This window comes from Pseudophryne corroboree, chromosome 8 (genome assembly GCF_028390025.1).
Source record: "Pseudophryne corroboree isolate aPseCor3 chromosome 8, aPseCor3.hap2, whole genome shotgun sequence".
NCBI lineage: Eukaryota > Metazoa > Chordata > Amphibia > Anura > Myobatrachidae > Pseudophryne > Pseudophryne corroboree.
The window spans coordinates 79,563,087-79,584,999 of NC_086451.1; the positions used below are offsets into that span (position 1 = coordinate 79,563,087).

At 47.1% G+C, this 21,913-nt stretch overlaps 1 protein-coding gene across 2 annotated transcripts in view; it reads right to left on the minus strand.

The window, feature by feature from the left end:
- The window catches only part of LOC134948632 (ficolin-2-like), a 102,407-nt gene that overhangs the window by 28,319 nt on the left and 52,175 nt on the right, over positions 1-21,913 (minus strand). For both annotated transcript variants that reach the window (XM_063936734.1, XM_063936733.1), the window contains exon 5: positions 6,615-6,744. In XM_063936734.1, coding sequence (XP_063792804.1) covers positions 6,615-6,744 — 130 coding nt within the window. The remainder of the gene's footprint in view (positions 1-6,614; positions 6,745-21,913) is intronic.

Below are 21,913 nucleotides of genomic sequence, written 5' to 3' on the forward strand. Positions count from 1 at the left end.
CAGTCTGTTTCGGTGAGAGTACCAGAGAGGTCGAGAAAGGATCCGGAATGGGTTCTGATGACAAGGATGGATTCGTAGAATTCCAAGAGCAACACAATCACCGAGCAAAGGCGAGTATCAGAAAACGATCTGGTAGTCATGACACTAAGAGACATTGCGAAGGATTGTTAGCTGAAGAGAATTGTATCTGTAGGAATTGTGAAAACATAGTTGAGGACGGGTGCATCCAGAGATGTCAGTCCAGCATTAATATCAACATGGACCGTCATCCATTGAGTGTACTATCACTCATTAGTGGGTGAGGTTTTAAACCAAACGGAATGCTGGGTGTGCTCACAAGTACCTCAAGGTCATAGAAAGTCAGGACTAGTGCCATACGCTTTAACGATAGATGAGGTACTTGAATTAAGGGGTGGGAGACCGGTGGACAAGAAATTTAATATTTCTAGGCCTCCTAGTTTGAAGCTCCACCAATATCATGTGGATAGGTCCTTAATATGTTTTAACATTTCCAATCCCCGAAAGCCGGGAAATTGGGAAGTGACATGGAACAACCAAACCATGACATTCTCACACAGAGCCGATAGAATGCCCATAGACTCAGAGCTTATATGCCAAATAGCCAACGGTGGGAGATATTTTCAGTATAGGTACACTCTAGGAAGTAGGACCTTGCGAGTTGGAGAAGTATCACCAGGATACTGTGCGCATATCATACAGCCTGATACGTGTACTAGACAAATGAGAGAGTTAGTGATAGGATTTTTCACCTGGAAGGTTTGTAATATGGTAATGTCATATTCTGTCCCATATGTCCTCCCCGATGATGCATATTTCATATGTGGGAGGAAGGCGTATAAGTGGCTTGCCCCAAACTCAGAGGGATTGTGTTACATTGGAAGAGTGTTGCCAGAAGTAATGACCATTACCCATGAGAAAATGAAAGACGTTCACCGCAATGCTCAAGCTCCTTACACTCACACTCATTACGAACACATTGTTAAGAGACACCTTATAGATAGAACAGAGCACGCAGCCTCTGATTTGATCCACGAATCCACCGGGATTCAACTCCTACTCGCGCTAGATATCACCCGTACCGCCAGGGGAGTTATAAATTTTAGGTATATAACTGCGCTAGCGAACCTGATAGACAATATCACCGAGATGTATGATGACACCTTCAGGTATACTGGGAGAGAATTGCAAGCTTACAAAATGGAACTGATCCAGCACAGGATGGTTCTAAATTACATCACAGTGGTGACAGGCGGGTATTGTGTCACCCTAGCAACTCAGTATGGTGTAAAGTGCTGTACGTATATCAATAACAGCACTGATGACCCAACCGAGGTCATAGATCAAAAGATGGACGTTATCTTGCAATTGAAGTGGGAGTTCCGAAGGAGGCACAACCTTACCCTTACTTCTGTGAGTAATGAACTGACCGGCTGGGTATCATGGTTGAACCCACGCAATTGGTACTCAGGTTTAGGAGAATGGGCCCAAAATGTTATCGTTAATGTAGGGAAATTCCTCTTGTGTATCCTAGGAGTTGTCATAATGATTGGTTTGATATTTAGATGTGTTCGGATTTTAATGCATTGCAAGCGCAGTACCAAATTGATGAGTCTGAGGAGCGAGGGCATTGTTACAACAACTGGTTTAATTTATGACCCATCAATCGAGACAATGCTGTGATAAGATGTGATTCCACGGTCCGTTTCTTTCACCCGTTTCTCCTTTGTTTTTCTCCAAGGTAAAAAGACATCCACTCGGAAGAAGATTTTGATGACCCTTTATACAGACCATTGATGAACTTTTTCACAGACATTTGATGAACTTTTAGAGACTTTAACTTTCTATGGACACTTGAAAAACTTTGCTTGCCACTTACAGCAAAGATACAGCAACCCGGACAAGACATCAACAAGACATCAACAAGACATCCAAGGACAATCACATACATTATCATATGAATGCATTTATAACGCATGTTTCTTATCTTCATCTCTACGATCTTCAGGTAGTGACACACATAGTCGACAGGTAATATAGGCACATATATTAGCACTCACATATTTTCCCCCATCATGTATCATCAACTACTGTGCACCCCATTTGTTGGAACTAAAAGCCGAAAAGAGCTCGGTAGAGTTTGTTAGCCCACTTACAGACCCTTAATACAGGATAAGAAGGATTCAATGTGTACTTCGCAATACCTCGAAGCTTAATTTAGAACATGTACGGCACGATGATACATGACCCCTCAGACATGAATTTCATACATACATGCTTTTACTATCCCACTAGGTCATACATTTCCCACCTCCTCCTCTCCTCCCTACACCCAATCATATATAGGTATTTCACGGTATTATATATTTTTCTGCTTAGTTGTTTAGATAAGTGGCAGTTATTGTTGACTGCCAAAGGGTGGACTGTCAAAGTCGAAAAATATCATGATGCATATGCCTTGTACTAACCCCTCATGCACACGCACGCTGCTCGTGCACCCACTCCCCCGTACGTGCACATACCTGCAAGTTGCGTAGGGGACGCTACAGCATTTCGTGCGCATGAGATGTGTATTTACGGCGGAGTTTGTGAGCGTCTAGCGTGCGACTCGATCGTAGCATATTTAACCCATATAGTGTGTTTTATAGCTAATATTCCCCTAGACCCGGCCTGGCCAACCTGTGGCTCTCCAGCTGTTGTAAAACTACAAGTCCCATCATGCTTTGCCACAGTTTTGCTATTAAGGAATGCTAAAACCGTGGCAGGGCATGCTGGGATGTGTAGTTTCACAACATCTGGAGAGCCACAGGTTGGCCAGGCCTGCCCTAGACAATGTCAGCGAGTATGTTTAGTTTAAACGGTTCCTGGACAGAGAGATTCCTCTTTGCATGATAGGATGGGTCAGATAAAGGTTGAAAGGTGGTGTCTAGTATCCAGCTGTAGGATATTTTAAGGGTAACATTTCGGTGTTGGTTAGGAAAGGATCGCTCGCTCCTGCGTATAGTTATGTGCAAAAGTAGTTTATGAACATATATTGTATTTGCTGTTAATTACACATGCGGCGGGAATCCTGAGGATACCTCCCACCTGAGCAGTTGGAGAAAGACACAGCCCACCTGTTCAAATCCACCTATGACCTTTGCTATAATGTGGAGACACATTCCTGTGTCCAATGAACAATGAGATTATAGGGACCATTGTATTGTGAATGTATGTTGTGTATATAAAGACCACCATTGCCTGGCCAGAGACTCACTCTCTCTGAAGGCTTTCTCTCTGAATGCTGAGGGCTGGATCCAGGACGCGCTTGCGAATCATCCCCACGTATGTATATTTCTCTGTAGCCATTTTGTTATCCATTCTGTTCGCCTTCGTTTCAATTTGTTCACTCTTGTTTGTTATTGTTCATATTATTCTCTGTTATTGTGTTAGATTTTGATGTTAGTTTGTAGTGTATAACTTGTATTGTGTTTTTCCCCTTTTCTCTAAACCATCCACGGCGGTGTTAGAACCGCTGTGGTTTTTAAATCCAAACCAGGTCTTGTGTTTTCACTTTTCCACAAAGGGCTTTTCTTAGCGTCACAATCGCTCAAACAGCATACACATTGTTAAGGGTTTTCAGCGTTACATCATTGTAGTATTAGATTACTAAGGTTTAGAGTATAAGCATATTCTTACTGTGTGTTATTAATAAGGTTTACTGCGTATCATTTTGTGAGCGTCTGCGCCGCTCGTGTCTCACTCTCACGGCGCAGCGTCCGCTACGCCAATCGCCAATAGCATAGCAGTACTGTACTCGGTACGCCTATAGCGTGCTTGGTACGAATCGTGAAACCGTGAGCGTACGCATCGCTCGTGTGTCACGCCCACGGCTTAGCGTCTGTTACGCTAACTGCGTACCCCTACGGTACTCAGTACGCAAATAGCGTACTTAGTCCGTAATAGTAAATAGCTTATGTTTAAAGGTAATAATTGACATTATCACCTCCATCAACTTATCACTATCAGTTGATACCTACCAATATTGGGGGTCATTCCGACCCTTCGCATGCAGCGGTTCATCGCTGTGGTGCGAACGGGTCGAGACTGCGCCTGCGCGGTGCCTGTAATGCGCACATGCGTCATTGCCCAGCAACGGTCGTTGCCGGGTAGCGACGCGGCCAGCGGATAAGTGATCGCAGCGGCAATCAAAAGAAGACTGACAGGCGGGAGGCGTACAGGGGCGTCAACTGACCATTTTCCAGGCGTGGTGAGGTGAACGCAGGCGTGTCCAGGCATTTGGAGGGCAGATGTCTGATGTCAATTCCGGGACCTTCGTCGCTGGATCCGTCGCACAGGGTAAGTAAGACTGACCCTAGTCTTGTTTTGCAGGAAACTTTTTTAGCATAGCAGGGTTGCACAAGCGATCGCAGCCCTGCTATGCTAAAATACACTCCTTCATACGCGGTGTCAAGTTGATCGCACGAGCAGCAAAAAGTTGCTACGTGCGATCATCTCGGAATGACCCCCCATTGTTCTGTGATGGAATTGGGTAACCTTAAGGTCTAGCAGCTGAAATACAATCCCCCAGTGGTATTTGGAAGCGCAGTCCTAACCACATTTTTTTTTTTTTATAATTTTACAAGGGAACATCTTTTAAGCAAAAATCAGGGGGGGTCAGGAAAAAAGTGTCTCTTCAACTGGGGGAAAAAAAGCAGCCTCTAGACCAACACCTACCTACAGTACCAACAACTGTTGTTGGTGGTCATTCCGAGTTGATCGCAGCCAGCAACTTTTTGCTGCTGCTGCGATCTAGTCCACGCCTATAGGGGAGTGTAATTTAGCTTTGCAGGGCTGCGATCGCTTGTGCAGCCCTGCTAAGCTAAAAACATTTAATGCAGAACAAGACCAGCCCTGGACATACTTTCCCTGTGCAACGATCTAAGCGATGCTGGGGCCGGCTTTGACATCAGACATCCGCCCTCCTGGACATGCCTGCGTTTTCTTCACCACTCCCCGAAAACGGCAGGCAATGGTCTGGTGACGCCCAGGAACACCTTCTTTCTGTCAATCTTCTTGCGGTCGCCTCTGCGACCGCTTTCTTCGTTGTCCGCAACATAACCCGGCGACCCCTGTCACTGGGCAACAACGCGCATGCGCAGTGTGGCCGCCGTGCATGCGCATTCCAGACCCGTTTGCACTGCAGCGACAAACCACTGCGTGCGAACGGATCGGAATGACCCCCGTTATCCATAAAAGATACCTTTATATATGTTGTCTACACTTTATCAGTGTAAGTAAGGTATGAGCCTACACTGAGAAAAGTCATCTTAAAGAAATATTTTAAAAAAACAATCATTCTTCACCATAAAGATACCCAGATATAATTTATTTCTGTCTCCATAAGTGAGTTTGGTACACCATCATTCAAGACTGTATCATTGTATATCTTACCATACTTCACATTAGTATCACCACTTTTTCCATGTACCATTGTGGATCAAATCAATCACTATCGAGTTTGTCAACACTGAAATATCCTGTCGACATTGGATATTCCTCATCAACATATCAAAGTCATCAAGAGAGAATTTCCATTGGTCATCCTTTTAGGATAAATATATTTCCTAGTTCCCTTTCCCTGCACCAAAATTAGCACCATCTTCCACACCTCCCACTCCACTATTATCTTTTAATCGAACTCTATATTGAGTGTGCAGGTACATCATTTTACCTATGTGCTGTACATGTGAATGCACAAAGCAACCCATAGACCTATGCTTGCATCATAAACATTTAACATTCAGTCCCCAATCCCTCCCCTTTACACAGACTACTGAAGTTTAGTTTTAATTCAAGTTCAATTAGCTTTAATAAAAAACAAAATGGTTCTTATCTTGCACGCACCTTCCGCCACGATTCTCTGTGTAGTCCCTGATGTCTGTAACAGTCCTATGGCTGCCAACTCTTTCCTCTTACAGGCAGCCTGCTTTAAATGAATGGTTGTCTATGTGGGTTGGGTTTGGCTGACCGTCGGTCACCATACCGACGCAGGGATCCTGGTTTTTAGGTGGCCGGCGGGGTGAGCGCAACGAAGCCCCTTGCGGGCTTGCTGTGCTTGCCACGCAGCGGGCTCGGTGTTAAGCTGCGCTCACCACAGGTTCTATCCCCGCTCTATGGGAATAGTCTATGCTGGTCAGCACTCCAACAGGTGGGCTGTTAACTGTTTGGGATCCCTGCGTCGGTATAGTGAACAGTTTTTAGGTGGCCGGGGGGGGGGGGGGGGTTGTGAGGGGGGGGGGGGGGGGGTCTCCCGACCGCTGGTCACATAACCGCATCCCGTCTATGTCCCATCACCATTAACTTTCCATTCATATGAATGGCCACAAAAACAGAGCATTGGACAGAGGCGGGTGGCATTGTACAGTTACAGGCATCAAGAACACCAGTGTATCCAGAAAATGGCACGTACGAGGAAACTACCACTAAGGGTGTTTTTTAGTGTTTTATTAACCAACTACAATTTATATTTTTGCTAAACATTTTACATTAAACAAAGTATAAAGAATAAATTCTTATTTATTTTAAAGCACTGCCACAGATCTGTCTTTCATTACCTGACAAGGTTATTTTATGGAGATTTTCATTCCCCAGCCAAAATTCGCTCAGCTGGCTGCCAAACCCTTTCTTGTAGGAATCCCAGTTCTGCCTGAAATCCACTGACCCGTCCCAACGTCTCTGGAACACCTACAGAGAGGAAAGATCACATTGTAACTCCCACTCCTGAAGTAGCTTATCTTACAAGACCATGATGAAGTGTACCAGCTCTTCTCTTTGTTAACACAGACTGTAGTATAACTTCAAAGCAAAGCCTGGGACCGCAATGCAGCATACACCAGCACAAAGGAACACATATATATATATATATATATATATATATATAATAAGAATTTACTTACCGATAATTCTATTTCTCATAGTCCGTAGTGGATGCTGGGGACTCCGAAAGGACCATGGGGAATAGCGGCTCCGCAGGAGATTGGGCACAAAGTAAAAGCTTTAGGACTAGCTGGTGTGCACTGGCTCCTCCCCCTATGACCCTCCTCCAAGCCTCAGTTAGGATACTGTGCCCGGACGAGCGTACACAATAAGGAAGGATTTTGAATCCCGGGTAAGACTCATACCAGCCACACCAATCACACCGTACAACTTGTGATCTGAACCCAGTTAACAGCATGATAACAGAAGGAGCCTCTGAAAAGATGGCTCACAACAACAATAACCCGATTTTTGTAACAATAACTATGTACAAGTAATGCAGACAATCCGCACTTGGGATGGGCGCCCAGCATCCACTACGGACTATGAGAAATAGAATTATCGGTAAGTAAATTCTTATTTTCTCTAACGTCCTAGTGGATGCTGGGGACTCCGAAAGGACCATGGGGATTATACCAAAGCTCCCAAACGGGCGGGAGAGTGCGGATGACTCTGCAGCACCGAATGAGAGAACTCCAGGTCCTCCTCAGCCAGGGTATCAAATTTGTAGAATTTAGCAAACGTGTTTGCCCCTGACCAAGTAGCTGCTCGGCAAAGTTGTAAAGCCGAGACCCCTCGGGCAGCCGCCCAAGATGAGCCCACTTTCCGTGTGGAATGGGCTTTTACAGATTTTGGCTGTGGCAGGCCTGCCACAGAATGTGCAAGCTGAATTGTACTACAAATCCAACGAGCAATCGTCTGCTTAGAAGCAGGAGCACCCAGCTTGCTGGGTGCATACAGGATAAACAGCGAATCAGATTTTCTGACTCCAGCCGTCCTGGAAACATATATTTTCAGGGCCCTGACTACGTCCAGCAACTTGGAATCCTCCAAGTCCCTAGTAGCCGCAGGCACCACAATAGGCTGGTTTAAGTGAAATGCTGAAACCACCTTAGGAAGAAATTGAGGACGAGTCCTCAATTCTGCCCTGTCCGTATGAAAAATTAGGTAAGGGCTTTTATAGGATAAAGCCGCCAATTCTGAGACACGCCAGGCTGAAGCCAGGGCTAACAGCATTACCACTTTCCATGTGAGATATTTTAAGTCCACAGTGGTGAGTGGTTCAAACCAATGTGATTTTAGGAATCCCAAAACTACATTGAGATCCCAAGGTGCCACTGGAGGCACAAAAGGAGGCTGTATATGCAGTACTCCCTTGACAAACGTCTGAACTTCAGGAACAGAAGCCAGTTCTTTTTGGAAGAATATTGACAGGGCCGAAATTTGAACCTTAATGGACCCTAATTTGAGGCCCATAGACAGTCCTGTTTGCAGGAAATGCAGGAAACGACCCAGTTGAAATTCCTCTGTAGGGGCCTTCCTGGCCTCGCACCACGCAACATATTTACGCCAAATACGGTGATAATGTTGTATGGTTACATCCTTCCTGGCTTTGATCAGGGTAGTGATGACTTCATCCGGAATGCCTTTTTCCTTCAGGATCCGGCGTTCAACCGCCATGCCGTCAAACGCAGCCGCGGTAAGTCTTGGAACAGACATGGTCCCTGCTGGAGCAGGTCCTTTCTTAGAGGTAGAGGCCACGGGTCTTCCGTGAGCATCTCTTGAATTTCCGGGTACCAAGTCCTTCTTGGCCAATCCGGAGCCACGAGTATAGTCTTTACTCCTCTCCTTCTTATGATTCTCAGTACTTTTGGTATGAGAGGAAGAGGAGGGAACACATACACTGACTGGTACATCCACGGTGTTACCAGAGCGTCCACAGCTATTGCCTGAGGGTCCCTTGACCTGGCGCAATATCTGTCCAGTTTTTTTGTTGAGGCGGGACGCCATCATGTCCACCTTTGGTTTTTCCCAGCGGTTCACAATCATGTGGAAGACTTCTGGGTGAAGTCCCCACTCCCCCGGGTGAAGATCGTGTCTGCTGAGGAAGTCTGCTTCCCAGTTGTCCACTCCCGGAATGAACACTGCTGACAGTGCTATCACATGATTCTCCGCCCAGCGAAGAATCCTTGCCACTTCCATCATTGCCCTCCTGCTTCTTGTGCCGCCCTGTCTGTTTACGTGGGCGACTGCCGTGATGTTGTCCGACTGGATCAACACCGGCTGACCCTGAAGCAGAGGTCTTGCCTGACTTAGGGCATTGTAAATGGCCCTTAGTTCCAGGATATTTATGTGAAGTGACGTTTCCATGCTTGACCACAAGCCCTGGAAATTTCTTCCGTGTGACTGCTCCCCAGCCTCTCAGGCTGGCATCCGTGGTCACCAGGACCCAATCCTGAATGCCGAATCTGCGGCCCTCTAGGAGATGAGCACTCTGTAACCACAACAGGAGAGACACCCTTGTCCTTGGAGACAGGGTTATCCGCTGATGCATTTGAAGATGCGATCCGGACCATTTGTCCAGCAGATCCCACTGAAAAGTTCTTGCGTGGAATCTGCCGAATGGAATCGCTTCGTAAGAAGCCACCATCTTTCCCAGGACCCTTGTGCATTGATGTACTGACACTTGGCCTGGTCTTAGGAGGTTCCTGACTAGGTCGGATAACTCCTGGGCTTTCTCCTCCGGGAGAAACACCTTTTTCTGTACTGTGTCCAGAATCATCCCTAGGAACAGCAGACGTGTCGTCGGAATCAGCTGCGATTTTGGAATATTTAGAATCCATCCGTGCTGTCGTAGTACTACTTGAGATAGTGCTACTCCGACCTCTAACTGTTCTCTGGACCTTGCCCTTATCAGGAGATCGTCCAAGTAAGGGATAATTAAGACGCCTTTTCTTCGAAGAAGAATCATCATTTCGGCCATTACCTTGGTAAAGACCCGGGGTGCCGTGGACAATCCAAACGGCAGCGTCTGAAACTGATAGTGACAGTTCTGTACCACAAACCTGAGGTACCCTTGGTGAGAAGGGCAAATTGGGACATGGAGGTAAGCATCCTTGATGTCCAGAGACACCATATAGTCCCCTTCTTCCAGGTTCGCTATCACTGCTCTGAGTGACTCCATCTTGAACTTGAACCTTTTTATGTAAGTGTTCAAGGATTTCAGATTTAAAATGGGTCTCACCGAGCCGCCCGGCTTCGGTACCACAAACAGCGTGGAATAATACCCCTTTCCCTGTTGTAGGAGGGGTACCTTGATTATCACCTGCTGGGAATACAGCTTGTGAATGGCTTCCAATACCGCCTCCCTGTCGGGGGGAGACGTTGGTAAAGCAGACTTCAGGAACCGGCGAGGGGGAGACGTCTCGAATTCCAATTTGTACCCCTGAGATACTACCTGCAGGATCCAGGGGTCCACTTGCGAGTGTGCCCACTGCGCGCTGAAATTCTTGAGACGGGCCCCCACCTTGCCTGAGTCCGCTTGTAAGGCCCCAGCGTCATGCTGAGGACTTGGCAGAAGCGGGGGAGGGCTTCTGTTCGTGGGAAGAGGCTGTTTGCTGCAGTCTTTTTCCCCTTCCTCTGCCCCGGGGCAGATATGAGTGGCCTTTTGCCCGCTTGCCCTTATGGGGACGAAAGGACTGAGCCTGAAAAGACGGTATCTTTTTCTGCTGCGAGGTGACTTGGGGTAAAAAGGTGGATTTTCCAGCCGTTGCCGTGGCCACCAGGTCCGATAGACCGACCCCAAATAACTCCTCCCCTTTATACGGCAATACTTCCATATGCCGTTTGGAATCCGCATCCCCTGACCACTGTCGCGTCCATAATCCTCTTCTGGCAGAAATGGACATCGCACTTACTCTTGATGCCAGAGTGCAAATATCCCTCTGTGCATCTCGCATATATAGAAATGCATCCTTTAAATGCTCTATAGTCAATAATATATTGTCCCTGTCCAGGGTATCAATATTTTCAGTCAGGGAATCCGACCAAGCCACCCCAGCACTGCACATCCAGGCTGAGGCGATTGCTGGTCGCAGTATAATACCAGTATGTGTGTATATACTTTTAAGGATATTTTCCAGCTTCCTATCAGCTGGTTCCTTGAGGGCGGCCGTATCAGGGGACGGTAACGCCACTTGTTTTGATAAGCGTGTGAGCGCCTTATCTACGCTAGGGGGTGTTTCCCAACGCGCCCTAACCTCTGGCGGGAAAGGGTATAATGCCAATAATTTTTTAGAAATTAGCAGTTTTTTATCGGGGGAAACCCACGCTTCATCACACACCTCATTCAATTCATCTGATTCAGGAAAAACTACGGGTAGTTTTTTCACACCCCACATAATACCCTTTTTTGTGGTACTTGTAGTATCAGAAATGTTCAAAACCTCCTTCATTGCCGTGATCATGTAACGTGTGGCCCTACTGGAAAATACGTTTGTTTCCTCACCGTCGACACTGGAGTCAGTGTCCGTGTCAGTGTCTGTATCGACCTGAGGTAACGGGCGTTTTATAGCCCCTGACGGTGTTTGAGACGCCTGTACAGGTATCAACTGATTTGCCGGCTGTCTCATGTCGTCAACAGTCTTTTGTAAAGTGCCGACACTATCACGTAATTCTTTCCATAAGACCATCCAGTCAGGTGTCGACTCCCTAGGGGGTGACATCACTAACACAGGCAATTGCTCCGCCTCCACACCATTTTCCTCCTCATACATGTCGACACAGCGTACCGACACACAGCACACACACAGGGAATGCTCTGATAGAGGACAGGACCCCACTAGCCCTTTGGGGAGACAGAGGGAGAGTTTGCCAGCACACACCAGAGCGCTATATATATATACAGGGATAACCTTATATAAGTGTTTTTCCCTAATATAGCTGCTGTATATATTAATATGCCAATTTAGTGCCCCCCCTCTCTTGTTTTACCCTGTTTCTGTTGTGCAGGACTGCAGGGGAGAGTCAGGGAGCCTTCCTCCAACGGAGCTGTGAGGAAAAAATGGCGCTTGTGTGCTGAGGAGATAGGCTCCGCCCCTTTTTCGGCGGCCTTTCTCCCGCTTTTTTGTGGAAAACTGGCAGGGGTTAAATACATCCATATAGCCCAGGAGCTATATGTGATGTATTTTTAGCCATTTAAGGTATTTTCATTGCGTCCCAGGGCGCCCCCCCCAGCGCCCTGCACCCTCAGTGACCGGAGTGTGAAGTGTGCTGAGAGCAATGGCGCACAGCTGCGGTGCTGTGCGCTAACTTATTGAAGACAGGACGTCTTCTGCCGCCGATTTTCTGGACCTCTTCACTCTTCTGGCTCTGTAAGGGGGCCGGCGGCGCGGCTCCGGGACCCATCCATGGCTGGGCCTGTGATCGTCCCTCTGGAGCTAATGTCCAGTAGCCTAAGAAGCCCAATCCACTCTGCACGCAGGTGAGTTCGCTTCTTCTCCCCTTAGTCCCTCGATGCAGTGAGCCTGTTGCCAGCAGGTCTCACTGAAAATAAAAAAACCTATTTAAACTTTTACTCTAAGCAGCTCAGGAGAGCCACCTAGATTGCACCCTTCTCGTTCGGGCACAAAATCTAACTGAGGCTTGGAGGAGGGTCATAGGGGGAGGAGCCAGTGCACACCAGCTAGTCCTAAAGCTTTTACTTTGTGCCCAGTCTCCTGCGGAGCCGCTATTCCCCATGGTCCTTTCGGAGTCCCCAGCATCCACTAGGACGTTAGAGAAATTATATATATATATTAGAGATGAGCGGGTTCGGTTTCTTTGAATCCGAACCCGCACGAACTTCACTTTTTTTTCCACGGGTCCGAGCGACTCGGATCTTCCCGCCTTGCTCGGTTAACCCGAGCGCGCCCGAACGTCATCATGACGCTGTCGGATTCTCGCGAGGCTCGGATTCTATCGCGAGACTCGGATTCTATATAAGGAGCCGCGCGTCGCCGCCATTTTCACTCGTGCATTGAGATTGATAGGGAGAGGACGTGTCTGGCGTCCTCTCCATTAGAATAGAGATAGATAGATTAGATAGAGAGAGATTGTGCAGAGTCGCAGACAGAGTTAGTTTACCACAGTCAGTGACCAGTGCAGTTGCTAGTTAACTTTTATTTAATATAATATATCCGTTCACTTCTCTCTGCTATATCCGTTCTCTGCCTGAAAAAAAAAACGATACACAGCACAGTCAGTCACACAGTGTGACTCAGTCTGTGTGCACTCAGCTCAGCCCAGTGTGCTGCACAGTCATCAATGTATAAATTAAAAGCTTATAATTAATTGTGGGGGAGACTGGGGAGCACTGCAGGTTGTTAGCAGGAGCCAGGAGTACAATTATATTAATTAACAGTGCACACTTTTGCTGCAGGAGTGGTGACCAGTGCCTGACCACCAGTATAGTATTGTTGTATACTACTAATATCTCTTTAAATATCAACCAGTCTATATTAGCAGCAGACACAGTACAGTGCGGTAGTTCACGGCTGTGGCTACCTCTGTGTCGGCACACGGCAGGCAGTCCGTCCGACCAGAATTGTATTATTTATTATTATATACCTACCACCTAACCGTGGTTTTTTTTTCATTCTTTATACCGTCATAGTGTCATCCTAATTGTTACGAGTATACTACTATCTCTTTATCAACCAGTGTACAGTGCGGTAGTTCACGGCTGTGGCTACCTCTGTGTCGGCACACGGCAGGCAGTCCGTCCGACCAGAATTGTATTATTTATTATTATATACCTACCACCTAACCGTGGTTTTTTTTTCATTCTTTATACCGTCATAGTGTCATCCTAATTGTTACGAGTATACTACTATCTCTTTATCAACCAGTGTACAGTGCGGTAGTTCACGGCTGTGGCTACCTCTGTGTCGGCACACGGCAGGCAGTCCGTCCGACCAGAATTGTATTATTTATTATTATATACCTACCACCTAACCGTGGTTTTTTTTTCATTCTTTATACCGTCATAGTGTCATCCTAATTGTTACGAGTATACTACTATCTCTTTATCAACCAGTGTACAGTGCGGTAGTTCACGGCTGTGGCTACCTCTGTGTCGGCACACGGCAGGCAGTCCGTCCGACCAGAATTGTATTATTTATTATTATATACCTACCACCTAACCGTGGTTTTTTTTTCATTCTTTATACCGTCATAGTGTCATCCTAATTGTTACGAGTATACTACTATCTCTTTATCAACCAGTGTACAGTGCGGTAGTTCACGGCTGTGGCTACCTCTGTGTCGGCACACGGCAGGCAGTCCGTCCGACCAGAATTGTATTATTTATTATTATATACCTACCACCTAACCGTGGTTTTTTTTTCATTCTTTATACCGTCATAGTGTCATCCTAATTGTTACGAGTATACTACTATCTCTTTATCAACCAGTGTACAGTGCGGTAGTTCACGGCTGTGGCTACCTCTGTGTCGGCACACGGCAGGCAGTCCGTCCGACCAGAATTGTATTATTTATTATTATATACCTACCACCTAACCGTGGTTTTTTTTTCATTCTTTATACCGTCATAGTGTCATCCTAATTGTTACGAGTATACTACTATCTCTTTATCAACCAGTGTACAGTGCGGTAGTTCACGGCTGTGGCTACCTCTGTGTCGGCAGTCGGCAGGCAGTCCGTCCATCCATAATTGTATTATTATTATAATATATACCACCTAACCGTGGTTTTTTTTTCATTCTTTATACCGTCATAGTGTCATACTAGTTGTTACGAGTATACTACTATCTCTTTATCAACCAGTGTACAGTGCGGTAGTTCACGGCTGTGGCTACCTCTGTGTCGGCAGTCGGCAGGCAGTCCGTCCATCCATAATTGTATTATTATTATAATATATACCACCTAACTGTGGTTTTTTTTGCATTCTTTATACCGTCGTCATAGTGTCATACTAGTTGTTACGAGTATACTACTATCTCTTTATCAACCAGTGTACAGTGCGGTAGTTCACGGCTGTGGCTACCTCTGTGTCGGCAGTCGGCAGGCAGTCCGTCCATCCATAATTGTATTATTATTATAATATATACCACCTAACCGTGGTTTTTTTTTCATTCTTTATACCGTCGTCATAGTGTCATACTAGTTGTTACGAGTATACTACTATCTCTTTATCAACCAGTGTACAGTGCGGTAGTTCACGGCTGTGGCTACCTCTGTGTCGGCAGTCGGCAGGCAGTCCGTCCATCCATAATTGTATTATTATTATAATATATACCACCTAACCGTGGTTTTTTTTTCATTCTTTATACCGTCGTCATAGTGTCATACTAGTTGTTACGAGTATACTACTATCTCTTTATCAACCAGTGTACAGTGCGGTAGTTCACGGCTGTGGCTACCTCTGTGTCGGCAGTCGGCAGGCAGTCCGTCCATCCATAATTGTATTATTATTATAATATATACCACCTAACCGTGGTTTTTTTATACCACCTAACCGTGGCAGTCCGTCCATAATTGTATACTAGTATCCAATCCATCCATCTCCATTGTTTACCTGAGGTGCCTTTTAGTTCTGCCTATAAAATATGGAGAACAAAAAAGTTGAGGTTCCAAAATTAGGGAAAGATCAAGATCCACTTCCACCTCGTGCTGAAGCTGCTGCCACTAGTCATGGCCGAGGCGATGAAATGCCAGCAACGTCGTCTGCCAAGGCCGATGCCCAATGTCATAGTACAGAGCATGTCAAATCCAAAACACCAAATATCAGAAAAAAAAGGACTCCAAAACCTAAAATAAAATTGTCGGAGGAGAAGCGTAAACTTGCCAATATGCCATTTACCACACGGAGTGGCAAGGAACGGCTGAGGCCCTGGCCTATGTTCATGGCTAGTGGTTCAGCTTCACATGAGGATGGAAGCACTCAGCCTCTCGCTAGAAAACTGAAAAGACTCAAGCTGGCAAAAGCACCGCAAAGAACTGTGCGTTCTTTGAAATCCCAAATCCACAAGGAGAGTCCAATTGTGTCGTTTGCGATGCCTGACCTTCCCAACACTGGACGTGAAGAGCATGCGCCTTCCACTATTTGCATGCCCCCTGCAAGTGCTGGAAGGAGCACCCGCAGTCCAGTTCCTGATAGTCAGATTGAAGATGTCAGTGTTGAAGTACACCAGGATGAGGAGGATATGGGTGTTGCTGGCGCTGGGGAGGAAATTGACCAGGAGGATTCTGATGGTGAGGTGGTTTGTTTAAGTCAGGCACCCGGGGAGACACCTGTTGTCCGTGGGAGGAATATGGCCGTTGACATGCCAGGTGAAAATACCAAAAAAATCAGCTCTTCGGTGTGGAGGTATTTCACCAGAAATGCGGACAACAGGTGTCAAGCCGTGTGTTCCCTTTGTCAAGCTGTAATAAGTAGGGGTAAGGACGTTAACCACCTCGGAACATCCTCCCTTATACGTCACCTGCAGCGCATTCATAATAAGTCAGTGACAAGTTCAAAAACTTTGGGTGACAGCGGAAGCAGTCCACTGACCAGTAAATCCCTTCCTCTTGTAACCAAGCTCACGCAAACCACCCCACCAACTCCCTCAGTGTCAATTTCCTCCTTCCCCAGGAATGCCAATAGTCCTGCAGGCCATGTCACTGGCAAGTCTGACGAGTCCTTTCCTGCCTGGGATTCCTCCGATGCATCCTTGCGTGTAACGCCTACTGCTGCTGGCGCTGCTGTTGTTGCCGCTGGGAGTCGATGGTCATCCCAGAGGGGAAGTCGTAAGCCCACTTGTACTACTTCCAGTAAGCAATTGACTGTTCAACAGTCCTTTGCGAGGAAGATGAAATATCACAGCAGTCATCCTACTGCAAAGCGGATAACTGAGTCCTTGACAACTATGTTGGTGTTAGACGTGCGTCCGGTATCCGCCGTTAGTTCACAGGGAACTAGACAATTTATTGAGGCAGTGTGCCCCCGTTACCAAATACCATCTAGGTTCCACTTCTCTAGGCAGGCGATACCGAGAATGTACACGGACGTCAGAAAAAGACTCACCAGTGTCCTAAAAAATGCAGTTGTACCCAATGTCCACTTAACCACGGACATGTGGACAAGTGGAGCAGGGCAGGGTCAGGACTATATGACTGTGACAGCCCACTGGGTAGATGTATGGACTCCCGCCGCAAGAACAGCAGCGGCGGCACCAGTAGCAGCATCTCGCAAACGCCAACTCTTTCCTAGGCAGGCTACGCTTTGTATCACCGCTTTCCAGAATACGCACACAGCTGAAAACCTCTTACGGCAACTGAGGAAGATCATCGCGGAATGGCTTACCCCAATTGGACTCTCCTGTGGATTTGTGGCATCGGACAACGCCAGCAATATTGTGTGTGCATTAAATATGGGCAAATTCCAGCACGTCCCATGTTTTGCACATACCTTGAATTTGGTGGTGCAGAATTTTTTAAAAAACGACAGGGGCGTGCAAGAGATGCTGTCGGTGGCCAGAAAAATTGCGGGACACTTTCGGCGTACAGGCACCACGTACAGAAGACTGGAGCACCACCAAAAACTACTGAACCTGCCCTGCCATCATCTGAAGCAAGAAGTGGTAACGAGGTGGAATTCAACCCTCTATATGCTTCAGAGGTTGGAGGAGCAGCAAAAGGCCATTCAAGCCTATACAATTGAGCACGATATAGGAGATGGAATGCACCTGTCTCAAGTGCAGTGGAGAATGATTTCAACGTTGTGCAAGGTTCTGATGCCCTTTGAACTTGCCACACGTGAAGTCAGTTCAGACACTGCCAGCCTGAGTCAGGTCATTCCCCTCATCAGGCTTTTGCAGAAGAAGCTGGAGGCATTGAAGAAGGAGCTAACACGGAGCGATTCCGCTAGGCATGTGGGACTTGTGGATGCAGCCCTTAATTCGCTTAACAAGGATTCACGGGTGGTCAATCTGTTGAAATCAGAGCACTACATTTTGGCCACCGTGCTCGATCCTAGATTTAAAGCCTACCTTGGATCTCTCTTTCCGGCAGACACAGGTCTGCTGGGGTTGAAAGACCTGCTGGTGACAAAATTGTCAAGTCAAGCGGAACGCGACCTGTCAACATCTCCTCCTTCACATTCTCCCGCAACTGGGGGTGCGAGGAAAAGGCTCAGAATTCCGAGCCCACCCGCTGGCGGTGATGCAGGGCAGTCTGGAGCGACTGCTGATGCTGACATCTGGTCCGGACTGAAGGACCTGACAACGATTACGGACATGTCGTCTACTGTCACTGCATATGATTCTCTCAACATTGATAGAATGGTGGAGGATTATATGAGTGACCGCATCCAAGTAGGCACGTCACACAGTCCGTACTTATACTGGCAGGAAAAAGAGGCAATTTGGAGGCCCTTGCACAAACTGGCTTTATTCTACCTAAGTTGCCCTCCCACAAGTGTGTACTCCGAAAGAGTGTTTAGTGCCGCCGCTCACCTTGTCAGCAATCGGCGTACGAGGTTACATCCAGAAAATGTGGAGAAGATGATGTTCATTAAAATGAATTATAATCAATTCCTCCGCGGAGACATTGACCAGCAGCAATTGCCTCCACAAAGTACACAGGGAGCTGAGATGGTGGATTCCAGTGGGGACGAATTGATAATCTGTGAGGAGGGGGATGTACACGGTGATATATCGGAGGGTGAAGATGAGGTGGACATCTTGCCTCTGTAGAGCCAGTTTGTGCAAGGAGAGATTAATTGCTTCTTTTTTGGGGGGGGTCCAAACCAACCCGTCATATCAGTCACAGTCGTGTGGCAGACCCTGTCACTGAAATGATGGGTTGGTTAAAGTGTGCATGTCCTGTTTTGTTTATACAACATAAGGGTGGGTGGGAGGGCCCAAGGATAATTCCATCTTGCACCTCTTTTTTCTTTTCTTTTTCTTTGCATCATGTGCTGATTGGGGAGGGTTTTTTGGAAGGGACATCCTGCGTGACACTGCAGTGCCACTCCTAGATGGGCCCGGTGTTTGTGTCGGCCACTAGGGTCGCTAATCTTACTCACACAGCTACCTCATTGCGCCTCTTTTTTTCTTTGCGTCATGTGCTGTTTGGGGAGGGTTTTTTGGAAGGGACATCCTGCGTGACACTGCAGTGCCACTCCTAGATGTGCCCGGTGTTTGTGTCGGCCACTAGGGTCGCTAATCTTACTCACACAGTCAGCTACCTCATTGCGCCTCTTTTTTTCTTTGCGTCATGTGCTGTTTGGGGAGGGTTTTTTGGAAGGGCCATCCTGCGTGACACTGCAGTGCCACTCCTAGATGGGCCCGGTGTTTGTGTCGGCCACTAGGGTCGCTTATCTTACTCACACAGCGACCTCGGTGCAAATTTTAGGACTAAAAATAATATTGTGAGGTGTGATGTGTTCAGAATAGGCTGAAAATGAGTGTAAATTATGTTTTTTGAGGTTAATAATACTTTGGGATCAAAATTACCCCCAAATTCTATGATTTAAGCTGTTTTTTAGGGTTTTTTTAAAAAAACACCCGAATCCAAAACACACCCGAATCCGACAAAAAAAATTCGGTGAGGTTTTGCCAAAACGCGGTCGAACCCAAAACACGGCCGCGGAACCGAACCCAAAACCAAAACACAAAACCCGAAAAATTTCCGGCGCTCATCTCTAATATATATATATATATATATATATATATGTACTTTGCAGACTTCAGATGCTAACAGCATCTCAGGGCTGCAATCGCTTCTGCCTGATTGACAGGTAGAGAAAGTCATGCGGCGGGAGGGGGCGTGCCAACGACATTAGAACACCGTTGGTGGGGCACAGTCCAGACAGCGCAGGCGTGTCCGGAGTTCTGTTGAGGTGGGCCACGGCGGCTGCGTGACGTCATGCGCAGCCGCTGCGACCCGGGACATGGCGTGTAGCCGCCTTCCAGCGCAGCTGGGCTGCACAGGAGCTGCACTGGCAGAGAGCTACTCAGTAGATGCAAAAGCATCGCCGCCGATACTCCGTAGCTGCTTCACCCTCCTGCCCTTAACACTATCTGTTAATATTGGGCACCTGAAAAGCTACCTGGCCTGCCTAATTTGTCTGCGGGACTCTTATTACCTGTATTGCATGGTGGCAGCTGGGGGTACAGGAGAACATGTGCTGCGGATCTGCCGTCTCTCACATTGGCTACGTACAGCTATTGTGCCGCGATTCAAAGCTCTGGGCTGCTTGGTGGTGAGCGCAGACTGACATCCTCTGGTGCGTCTACCTGCCCTGAAGAATCCTGCTTGGTTCAGCTCCTGCCTCTGAGGATTTCTATCACTGGTGAGGTGACTCACCCTTAGCTGTGGGTCTCGATTGCAGCCATCAGGGTAAGAAGCTGATTCCCAGTTCCTTAAAACCCCTGTGAGTCCTGCCGTGGTGTTCTTCAGCTTCAGATTTTCTGCCTTGCTCCGTACCCCTGCTGTAAGTTATGGAGGTTCCTGTTCTGCTATCGGTAGACACCACTTCAATAACCAATATGGCTCAAGCACTGTGTGTGGGGGGTCATTCCGAGTTGATCGCTCGCTAGTAGTTTTTAGCAGCCATGCAAACGCTATGCCGCCGCCCACTGGGAGTGTATTTTAGCTTAGCAGAAGTGCGAACGGTTGTATCGCAGAGCGCCTGCAAAAAATTTTTGTGTAGTTTCAGAGTAGCTCAAAACCTACTCAGCGCTTGCGATCACTTCAGACTGTTCAGTTCCGGATTTGACGTCACACACCCGCCCAGCGTTCGCCCAGGCACACCTGCGTTTTTCCGAACACTCCCTGAAAACGGTCAGTTGCCACCCAGGAACGCCCACTTCATGTCAATCAATCTGCGGCAACCAGTGCGACTGAAATGCATCGCTAGACCCTGTGCAAAACTGCATCGTTCGTTGTGCCCGTACGTCACGCGTGCACATTGCGCCGCATACGCATGCGCAGAACTGCTGTTTTTTAGCCTGATCGCTGCGCTGCGAACAAATGCAGCTAGCGATCAACTCCGAATGACCCCCAACATCTTATTACTATACTTAGATTTTTACTTTGACTGGTTGTTGTCTCGACTGACTCCCATCTTGGTTCCCACGTACTACTGTCCCTCTGGGGGAAATGGAGGAATCTATGATTCAAGCTTCCTCGTTTGCTGTGGTGCCCATATCCACCATTTTGCGGTCCGAGCCTATGGAGGAGGCTGATACCCCTCACTATACCCCAGCTTCCCACTAGGGCACATCATGTTCCAGTGTGTGGATGGACTACGCTTCTTCTGCTAGTGAATTGGAAAGCCTGGGACCTGCCTTCTCTCGAGTACAGCATTTAAACTGCAGCATGTGGTTGACTCCAGTAACAGCTTCATATGGGTTGCCTCAGGGCTCATCAGGGAATAATCTGCAACCTGCTACTCCTTTTATGGAGACCCAAAGCTGTGGTTTACCTGTGGATTTGATGTTGACTCCTTATAGCACTTGCTAGTCATCTCTGACAGATTATAACACACTGTACTCTGTATTTCTCAATATTTGGTTTGCTCCCCAAGAAGTCTTAATGCTTCAGGTTTCAGGCCGGGTTCTCAGTTTTTCTGATACAGTGCCCCCTATACGAAATTTTCTATCCTTGTTTCAGGGCCTCTTTGGCCCAGTGACATGACTGTTTATGCTATAATACTTCTTTGTATGGGTCTGCTTTTTTGGGGGGCTATGACTCCCTTTGACCACCATCACACACCTGACAAGTTTATTATTTTTTCACATAACATTCGTGACTTGAATGCTATGTTATTTCTCAGTATACAGTATATGCTCATTATGCTGTTATGCCGTGAAGTCCACCAGACACGGTTCTCTAATTGACGTGATCTTTATTCACCAAATTTCCTATGTGATATTACTACATACCCTCCAACTGTACCTTTTTGGCAGGTACAGTAACTTTTTTTATGGTCTGTACCGATTTTTGGCTCTCCAAACTTCCATTGAAAGTACAGGAAAAGGGACGTGGCCACGCCCCCTTTACCCATGGCTACACCCCCTATTCGGAATTGTACCGATTTTTATGTGTAAAA